The sequence below is a fragment of the Garra rufa genome, unplaced genomic scaffold (genome assembly GCF_049309525.1).
Source record: "Garra rufa unplaced genomic scaffold, GarRuf1.0 hap1_unplaced_123, whole genome shotgun sequence".
Taxonomy (NCBI): Eukaryota; Metazoa; Chordata; class Actinopteri; order Cypriniformes; family Cyprinidae; genus Garra; species Garra rufa.
In genome coordinates, this window is record NW_027394398.1 from 1 (window position 1) to 10,836 (window position 10,836).

General features: G+C 34.5%; 1 protein-coding gene across 1 annotated transcript; it reads left to right on the plus strand.

Annotated features, from left to right (window-relative positions):
• Positions 1-331: 331 nt before the first annotated feature.
• Positions 332-9,162, plus strand: LOC141316622 (dedicator of cytokinesis protein 1-like; the record flags this gene model as incomplete). The annotated part of the gene is made up of 3 exons (XM_073832810.1): positions 332-497; positions 3,509-3,660; positions 8,277-9,162. Coding segments are annotated over 3 exons (414 nt in total), but the record flags the coding sequence as incomplete, so codon positions are not given.
• Positions 9,163-10,836: the final 1,674 nt, after the last annotated feature.

Below are 10,836 nucleotides of genomic sequence, written 5' to 3' on the forward strand. Positions count from 1 at the left end.
CACAGAATGACTTATTTGGCTGCCTGGATCCTGCTTTAGAAGTTTATTCTACTGATCATACATTAATGATGGTCATTTACAACTGGAATAATTCATAAGCCTGCTGAATTATGCATTTGATAAACCTGTATGCTCATGTAAATGGAGCTGAACTGTTTGAATGGCTGTTCTCTTTTACTCATTTCCCCCCATTATCATTGTATCCATCCATTTCAGTTTCTATTCCATGGTCACATTTTGAACAGTCGTCCTATTTAGATAATTTATGGAAACCTTTCATTAGTGATTTCCAGAAAAGTGTGCTTTACTCTGTTGCATTTTCTCTCTCCAGATCAGTCCGTTGAGGCCCCAGAGGCCGAAGAGTCAGGTGATCAACTTGCTGGGTGAGAAAAGGCTCTCGGTGTCTCCGGGAGCCCCTGCCAACCCGTCTGCGCCCAGCGTCCCACCTCCCATCACGCCCCGGGCCAAACTGCAGTTCAGCTTACTGTCTGGATCCAGTATGTCATACTTACACAGTAATCTGCCAGATTCCCCTCAAGTTTTATTTCGAACCTGATGAAATTGGGCCCATTTTGCCAAAGCAAACATTGCCAAGGAAGCTCCGTCCACTTACAGTAGAGAACAGCAACTTAAATTTACAAAAAGAAAAACACTTCAAAACGGTCGTATGTCATTTAAAATCAAGAACTGACATTTTGACATCATTTGAATAAATGAAGCTTAAAAACCTGCTGTAAAAATGAGAAAATCAGTATCGGGATATCTAATCACACATCTGAACACCTGCATATTTTAAATAATGCTACATAAAAGAAACCTGGCTTTGATCTGCTGAAATGCAGCAGAACGAATTTTGGCATCACACATTGTCCTCTGGTGTGGTTTTATCAACATAATTCATCATATTTTAGCTGTTGGAACAAATAGAGTTGTTGATAATTATTCCAGTTGTTCAGTCTGATTTACATGATCATTTAAAAGTTTGGGGTTGTTAAGATTTTTTTTGTCCTTGAAAATTACTCAGGCTTACCAGTTAATTTGATTGAAAATACAGTAGAAATATTAAAATTAAAAAAAAAAAAAATCTATTTGAATATACACTCCTGTTCAAAGTTTTAAATTATGATTTAAATGTTTTTTAAAGGACTCTCTTATGCTCATCAAAGTTCCTTTTATTTGATTAAAAATACAGAAAAAAGTTATATTGTTGCAATTAAAAATAACAGTTTTCTATTTTAATATAGTTTAAAATATAATTTATTTCTGTGATGCAAAGCAGATTTTTTTTTATCAGCCACTACTTCAGTCTTCAGTGTCTCACAATCCTTCAGAAATCATCTGCTGATTTATTATCAGTGTTGAAAACATTTGTGCTGCTTATTATATTATTTTGTTTTATGATTCTTTGATGAATAAAACATTAAAAAGAACAGCATTCATTTAAAATAGAAATCTTTTGTAACAATATACACACTGAAACTGTTTTCAACATCAATTTCCTAATTGCATCACAGGAATTGAAATGGAAAACCACTATTAGAAATTGCAATAATATTTCACAATATTAATGTTTTTTATTTTTTAATGAAATAAATGCAGCTTTGATGAGCAGAAAATACTTTTTTTTAACATTTAAAATCTTACTGATCCCAAACTTTAAACTGCAGTGTATTTTGAATACATTTTAAATGTATTTCAAAATGTTCTTTGATGAATAGAAAGTTCAAAATAACTATTTATTTGAAATTTTGTAACATTATCCATTTCTTTACTTTAATTTCTAATCAATTTAATTTATATTTTCTTTTAATTTCGTTTGAAAAACATCTTACTGCCCCCAAACTTTTAACGTTTTGTGTATGTAGTAATTGCATAGTGTTGTAATTTCCATACTATTTATATTAACTGTAATATTAGCTGTTAAAAATGTATTAAACCTTTTACAGTATTTTTCTTTCTATAAACAACAAATTTTCCATCATTTTCCTCATTAAAATTAATGACTTGCTTTGGTAATTTGTTTCCCACATTACCAACTTTTCTAGAAAACAAATGTTTTTGGTCTTCCCAAATTTTATAGTTATGAGAGAGCAGTTTTTATTAGGACAAATTTTTAAGGAATTATTTATGGATTCAGAAAAACATTTACAATTGAAATAGTCTTGCATTTTGTCTAAGTTGAATGTATTTGTTTTAAAGGAGAAGTTCACTTCAAGAATAAAAATGTCCAGATCATTTACTCACCCCTTTGTCATCCAAGATATTCATCTTTCTTTCTTCAGTCATAAAAAATTTTTTTTTTTGAGGAAAACGTTTCAGGATTTCTCTTCATATATTACACTTTTATGGTGCCCCTGAGTTTGAACTTCCAAAAAGCAGTTTAAATGCAGCTTCAAAGGGCTCAAAATCCCAGCCGATGAAGAAGAGTCTTATTTAGCAAAACGATCAGTTATTTTCTAAAAAAAAAAAAATTACAATTTATATACTTTTTAATCTTTGAATGCTCGTCTTGTCTAGCTCTGCGAGTACTGTGTGTATTCCAGTTCAAGACAGTCAGGGTAGGTCAAAAATCTAATTTTGTCTTCCAACTTCGAAATCGTCCTACATCGCTGTTTTACCTTTTTTGTAAAGGGCGTTTGATCTTCTGGAAAAAATAAAATGGGAGTTTTTTTGACCTACCCTAACTTGAACCGGAGCTATACAAAGAGGAGCATTTGAGGTTAATCGTATTCTAAGTATATAAAATGTCAATGGTTTCACTAGATAAGACTCTTCTGTCTTGGCTGGGATTGTTTGAAGCTGCATTTATGAAGTTCAAACTCACAGGCACCATAGAAGTCCACTATATGGAGAAAAATCCTGAAATGTTTTCCTTTAAAAAAAAAAAAACAGAATTTCTTCACGACTGAAAAAAGACAGACATGAACATCTTGGATGACAAGGAGATAAGTAAATTATCTGTAATTTTTGTTCTGGTTATGAACTTCTCCTGATGTTTTTGCATTTATACTATTATGTTGTTGAATGTTTCATTCATATCTGTCATGTAACAGCCGGTGAATATAAATACAATCAAACTTTCTCCCACCTTAAACCAAACCAAACCAAACCCCCAAAATATGCCACGTTTGCTGACGTTATGTGCTCCGTCTCAGGCTGCAGTCTGATGACACACAAACGTAATGCTGTGATGTGAAACGCAGGACTCTGGGAGGCTGCAGAGGTGTTAAATAACTCACATTAAAGCATGTCTGATCTGGTCTCCCACTCGCCGCTTGTGAAACTGTGTAATGGATTCAAGCTTTGCAAAGGTGTTTACTCTCCCATGGGTTCAGCCCACTGTCTGAATTCTGCATTTGCACCGCATGTCGTCATCTCTGTGCTAGAATCACTGCACAGGCCTCCTAAAACAACAGATTTACAATGAGTTTAAAGTATTTAGGCACAGGTAAAAATGTCATGCATTACTAATTTGATCTCAGCAGTGCTTTGTCTTGTTTCTCTGCAGATCTAGAGCTGAATGGGACGGGTTATGGAGATAAAGGCGAGACTCCGCCCCCCCTTCCTGTCAAGAGCAGCATGGGCGACTATGGAAATCTGATGGACAACTCAGACCTGGCCAGTCCGACCACGCCTCCTCCTCCACTGCCACACCAGCGGGTATTTTTACATGATCATTATTGGTTAAAAAGCCATTAAGGGGGAAGTTCACTTCCAGAACAAAAATTCGACATACCCTAACTGTATTGAACTGGAATACACAATATAGGCAGTGCTAGAAACAACAAGCATTTGAGGTAAAAAGTAGTTGTCGACCGATATTGTAATTTACCGATACCGATAGCTAGGCTGGACGACACTGGCCGATACTGATTAATCGACCGATAGTTTTTAAAACTAAAATTCAAACTAAAATAGTGGTCTACTATTCAAAATAAGGGAGTGAACCATACTTTGTAAGATAATGTATTAATATTAATTATATATTGAGCTTTTAAGTTAGTCAATAGCTCATTAATGTTAACAAAAGCAAATTAAACATTTAATAATATCAGTAAATGTTGAAATTAACACATTAACCAGAAAAATTATTCTACAGAAAGAGAAAAGTTTTGCTAGAAATTGCACAATACGCACAATCGTCCAGCCCAGGGTGAAGTCTTATGTCTTATGTTATATGTCTTATGTCTCAGCCGCTTCAGCAACAGATGCAACCCGGAAAAACTATCGGCATGGATTTTTGCCGATAACCGATAGTTGAAAAGGTCGTTTGATCTTCTGGAGAAAATGAAATGGGAGTTTTTCATACCCTAACTGTATTGAACCGGAATACACAGAGTATAGGGAGTGCTAGACAAGACAAGACAAGCATTTGAGGTTAAAAAGTAGAGGTCAGCTGATATTGTATTTTACCGATACCGATAGCTAGGTTGGACCACACTGGCCGATACTGATTAATCGACCGATAGTCTTTAAAATAGATACTGAATGGAAACTAAAATAGTGGTCTACTAAGGGACTGAACCATACTTTGTAAGAAAATGTATTTATATTAATTATATATTGAGCTTTCAAGTTAGTCAATAGCTCATTAATGTTAACAAAAGCAAATTAAACATTTAAAAATATCAGTAAATGTTGAAATTAACACATTAACCAGAAAAATTATTCTACAGAAAGAGAAAAGTTTTGCTAGAAATTGCACAATACGCACAATCGTCCAGCCCAGGGTGAAGTCTTATGTCTTATGTTATATGTCTTATGTCTCAGCCGCTTCAGCAACAGATGCAACCCGGAAAAACTATCGGCATGGATTTTTGCCGATAACCGATAGTTGAAAAGGTCGTTTGATCTTCTGAGGAAAATGAGATGGGAGTTTTTCATACCCTAACTGTATTGAACCGGAATACACAGAGTATAGGGAGTGCTAGACAAGACAAGCATTTGAGGTTAAAAAGTAGAGGTCAACTGATATTGTATTTTACCGATAGCTAGGTTGGACCACACTGGCCGATACTGATTAATCGACCGATAGTCTTTAAAATAGATACTGAATGGAAACTAAAATAGTGGTCTACTAAGGGACTGAACCATACTTTGTAAGAAAATGAATTTATATTAATTATATATTGAGCTTTCAAGTTAGTCAATAGCTCATTAATGTTAACAAAAGCAAATTAAACATTTAAAAATATCAGTAAATGTTGAAATTAACACATTAACCAGAAAAATTATTCTACAGAAAGAGAAAAGTTTTGCTAGAAATTGCACAATACGCACAATCGTCCAGCCCAGGGTGAAGTCTTATGTTTTATATGTCTTATGTCTCAGCCGCTTCAGCAACAGATGCAACCCGGAAAAACTATCGGCATGGATTTTTGCCGATAACCGATAGTTGAAAAGTTCGTTTGATCTTCTGGAGAAAATGAGATGGGAGTTTTTCATACCCTAACTGTATTGAACCGGAATACAGGGAGTGCTAGACAAGACAAGCATTTGAGGTTAAAAAGTAGAGGTCAACTGATATTGTATTTTACCGATACCGATAACTAGGTTGGACCACACTGGCCGATACCGATTAATCGACTGATCATTTTTTATAATGGATACTGAATAGAAACTAAAATAGTGGTCTACTAAGGGACTAAACCATACTTTGTAAGAAAATGTATTAATATTAATTATATATTGAGCAATGAAGTTGGTTTATAGCTCATTAATGTTAACAAAAGCAACTTAATCGTTTAAAATATCAGTAAATGTTGAAATTAGCAAAAAAGATAAAGAGAAAAGTTTTGCTAAAAATTGCACAATATGCACAATCTTCCAGCCCACGATGAAGTTTTATGTCTTATTTACATCAATTTGGGACAGATTTGATGTATTTAATGATCGCACTCTGTGATGTGGTAGGATTTCTGTCGGCTGAATGAACACAGTTTGCTTTCTCATGTCAGTAGCTTTAAATATGCAACTTGCTGGCTAACAAATGCATTAATGTGATCAGCTGGATATAAATAAATGCAAATAGATGGTAACAATCATGACATTAAACATTTGGGTTGGACTATCGGCATGGATTTTTGCCGTTTCGCCATCTACTGTTGGTGCCGATTAATCGGCAAAACCGATACACCGGTCGACCTCTATTAAAAAGTATATAGAATGCCATTTTTTATTTGTATTTTTTAAATAGAAAATAACCAATCATTTCACTAGATGGGGCCCTTCCTTCTCAGCTGAGATTTAGAGCCCTTTGAAGTTGCATTTAAATTGCATTTTGGAAGTTCAAATTCACAGCACCATGGAAGTCCATTATATGAAAAAAGAAATTCTGAAATGTTTTCCTCAAAAAAAGTAATTTCTTTCCAACTGAAGAAAAAAAGACATGAACATCTTGGATGACTAGGGGTTGAGTAAATTATCTATAAGTTTTAGTTCTGGAAGTTAACTACTCCTTTATAAAGTTTGTTTCTGTTGTTCTGCCTTCAGATCCAAAACAAACAGAAGAAGTGTAGTATTATGTTCAGGCTGATTGCACACCAATCACACAGCAGATGTGTGACTGTCTGAATGAACAGCATGTGAGGGGGTCAGGATGTGTGTGACGATCACACACAGCTTGACCAGAGTGGCTAAAGGTGCCCTTGATCAGCTGCTCATCTCTGAGTCTGACTCGTCTCTTTCTCTCTGCAGGTTTTTTACTTTAAAAATCCCAGACACTGTTTAATTAACCCATAACCTGAACTTCTCTGCAGCTGCTGGAAGTTACGTCAAACTATGGTTAAAGGTTGAAACAGCTTGATGACTACTGGCTGTAAAATATTCTTAATTTTACAAATTAATGTTCAAAAGTTTAGGTCAGCAAGATTTTGTTTAGATTTTTTTGAAAGAAGCCTTTTATGCCCAACAAGGCAGCATGTATTTGAAAAAAAAAAAAAAAGTAAAAACAGTGGAATATTATTGCAATTTTAAATAACCGTTTTCTATTTTAAAATAGTTTAAAATAGTTATTTATTCCTGTGATGCAAAGTTGAGTTTACAGAAATCGATAGACATTTCTTTAATTTTTAATTTTTATTTTTTTGGTGGAAACATGAACAACATTTATTTGAAATAGAAATATATTCAAACGCGATACTGTCACTTTAAATAAATTCAGTGCATCCTTGCTGAATTAAAATAATAATTTATTTTTTAAAAACTGAACACTAACTTTTGAATGTTAGTGTATATAAAATGTTCATATTTTTTAACTTTTTCCTCTTTTTTATTTTATTAGTATAACATCTACTTGATTATTAATTCAATCATTATCACTCTTATTATTATTGCTCATAGTTATTTAAGGTTAGAGATTTTTTTTATTATATGAAAAGGAACTATATACATTTATTTATTGTTGCTTTCATATATAAATGGCATATCAAGAGACCAGAATATCACAGATTTATTTTATATTATTTACTCAATCTCTATCACTCTATTATTACTGCTTAAAGTTAGACATTAGAAAAATAGAATATAAAAATATACAAAAAATATTATTATAGTATTTGAAAAGGAACACATTTGTTTATTTATAATAAAAATAAAGTAATAAAATTGTGTTCAAATTTATTCATTTGATTGCTTTCATATATCACTGTCATAAAGACATTAGATTATTTTTTTACTCAGTCTCTATCACTATTATTACAGCTCAAAGTTAGAGATTAGACAAAATATTTTATATATATATATATAAAACGAAACCATGGGTATATTTGTAGCAATAGAGAAAAATACATTGTATTGGTCATAAAATCTTTTATGTCAAAAATCATTATGATATTAAGTAAAGATCATGTTCCATGAAAATATTTTGTACATTTCCTATCGTAAATATATGTATACTTAATTTTTGATTAGTAATATGCATTGCTGAGATCTTCATTTGGACAATTTTAAATGTGATTTTCTCAAAAAAAATTTTTTTTTTTGCACCCACAGATTCCTGATTTTCGGCCAATTACCCTAACAAAATACATCAATGGAAAGTTTTCAGTGGATTTTTTAAATGGTTTTATGGCTCAGGGTCACACATTCATTAGTTCTGTTGCTTTCATATGTCATTGTCATATCAATACTTCAATCAGAAAGGAAGCGCTTTAGCAATGTAAAGTGTTTAGCATTGACAAGTAGCAGCATTTCATCTCTACAGTGGCTCATGTAATGAAGAATGAATGCTTAAATGAAGTGTTTTAAAAACTTGTCTTTTCCTCATTTTTTTTCAGCACCTTCCGCCTCCATTACCCAGTAAGACCCCTCCTCCACCCCCTCCAAAGACCACGCGAAAGCAGACCTCCATCGACTCGGGAATCGTCCAATAAGCCGTCGCCAAACGAAGACATCCGCATCGGCCCTCTTCCAACGATTTTCCGTCAACGTCCCTGACAGTATGGTATGATGAATACCTCACCTCAGCCCCGCTCATAACGGCTGATTATTGTCCACCGCCGGATCAGCGCTCAGAGCCTCTACCCGAGTGACAATACAACCTCAGAGACGCGGTCTATTTCACATCACTCCGGGCGTCAGAAAAGCAGCTGACTCCTCGCCAGACGACAGCAAATATAGATGCAGTGTAACTGGAGTCAGGGAATTCTGGGTATTTTTGGCAGATGGTGCATGTTTTGCTAAAACTCCACTTGAGATGAATTGAGGGTTTGCTCTCTTCTGCACATTATCGTCGAGACACGTGACCAATTCAAACCACTTCGGTGTCGCATAATCAAAGTTTTCTCTTGCTCTCATTTTTACATCATATTTTTATCCTCAATATATACACATTTATGTACAGAGGTTTGTATATATGATTTTATTTTATTGTTTTCTTGAAAGTAAATTTTATCCTTTTTTTTTTTTTTTGCATTTGCCGTTTATAAAAATTGGCATTTTTATCCAAAAAGGGCTTGATTTTCTTAAGAGAGGGACAGTAAAGTTATTCTTACATGTATCATCATTTTGTGTCATTGTTGTTGTTTGTTCTCATTTGGAGTGAAAACAACTAAAAGTCATTGTACCAATCAAGCGTTTAAACCACATAAAAGCATATCGATAACATTGACTGCTCCAAATCCACTACTGACTTCTGAATAAACTCAATGTATTTGTAAAGTGCCTCTTGTTTGATGTGAATTAATCTAGTGCTTATCAAGTTTTGTCAGAATAACATTATACAGTAAGGTTCTCTGCTGTCAAGTCTGAGGTGAGTTCACTATTAAAGGAACCGTATGTAAGAAATTTATGTCAGTTAATCATAAAATGGCCCTGACATGTCACTAAACATTAAGAAATCATGTTAATTTCAAATACTTATATCACTGACAACAGTGGTCCTGCAGGATATTGTCATTTAAAAGTGAGAGTTGCAGCCCTCAACTGATGTTATTGTTGTCATTTTGTGTTTTGGTCTGAGGCTCCACCCTCCAGCTATCTACCAATCACGAAGTCAGTAGAGTTTCGTCATCCGGGTTGCCAGCTCAGCTGCAGTTACGAACGTGTCAGATAAAACATGTATAACGTTACGAAACCTAAAAGACCTGTTTATGAATCCGAAATACGTCGTGACAAAGTGCGAAATAAAACAAGGATTTGTATAGGAGATGCCTTTGAAAGATGGAGACGGCTGAAAACGGAGAAGAATTTGAAGACAGACGCCAACAGTGCTAATTTTCTCCTGGACAGGTAAGATTCATCTATGTTTGGCTAACTTTGCTTCCATACACAGTGGATTTTCCACGGTCGCCTGTGCTAAATGCGTTCATAAAAAGCTTTATATCGCACCACTTGCAGGGTATGAAAACAATCTATGTTCCGACTGAATTGTGGTATTACAGTACATCTTTACGAAATATTTGGCTAATCGCCATCTGTAAATTTTTGCGATACATAATTACTTCGCAAAACATCTCTTGTGAAGCATAAACATAATTAACAGAAGAAAAACAAATTACTGTGTAGGACTCGTCACTTGCCGTTGGAAGCTCCTTGTAGCAGCCTACTCCTGCAGCTTAGCTGGCAACCTGGAGTCAGGAGGGGGGAGCAGGAGGGGATACACCGTTCTACAGTATTTTGAAAGTGATTGCAGTACCAGTTTTGGCCACAATCCTACATACGGTTCCTTTAACTCATCGCTGAATTGTTGAAACCGATTAGAAAGTTCAGCCATCAAGTCCTTGGAACTTAAAAAGCTATGTTTGCCATTGAGCTTTTTAGTACAGCGTGGAGCTGAATCTCAATGACATTGATTGTGAAAAGCGGCGGACATGTTTGCATCATAAAGACGGCCAGCTTTCACTTTACTAAAAAGGTTTTGAAAACAGCAAAGCCTTGCATTGACTCATACATGCATAATCAGTGCAGTATCTTGTATGAGCTGAGGGAGTAAATATGTTGGAGAACATGTTTTCAATGTTCAAGGTCACTTTCGAAGCACATCCAGACTGAATTACCGGTTTAGTCTCAGTGAACTGATTTCCTGTGTGATTCTGATCAAGTAATTGCTTAAATTTGCTAAAAACAGCAAATTGTTCACATCACACTGGGTTGGGTTTTGGTGCTTGTTTGTCTGGTGTTTGTTACATGGGTCATTCATGTCAATGCATGCAGAACGTTTTGGGTTCTGCAATGAAAGTGTTTTTGTTTTTCATTTTAAATTTCTTTAAAGGATTATTTCACATCAAATTAGGAATTTCATAATTGTGCTCGCTCTAAGCTCATTAAAGATGTAGATGAGTTTGTTTCTTCATCAGATTTGGAGAAATGTAGCATTGCATTACTTGCTCACCAATG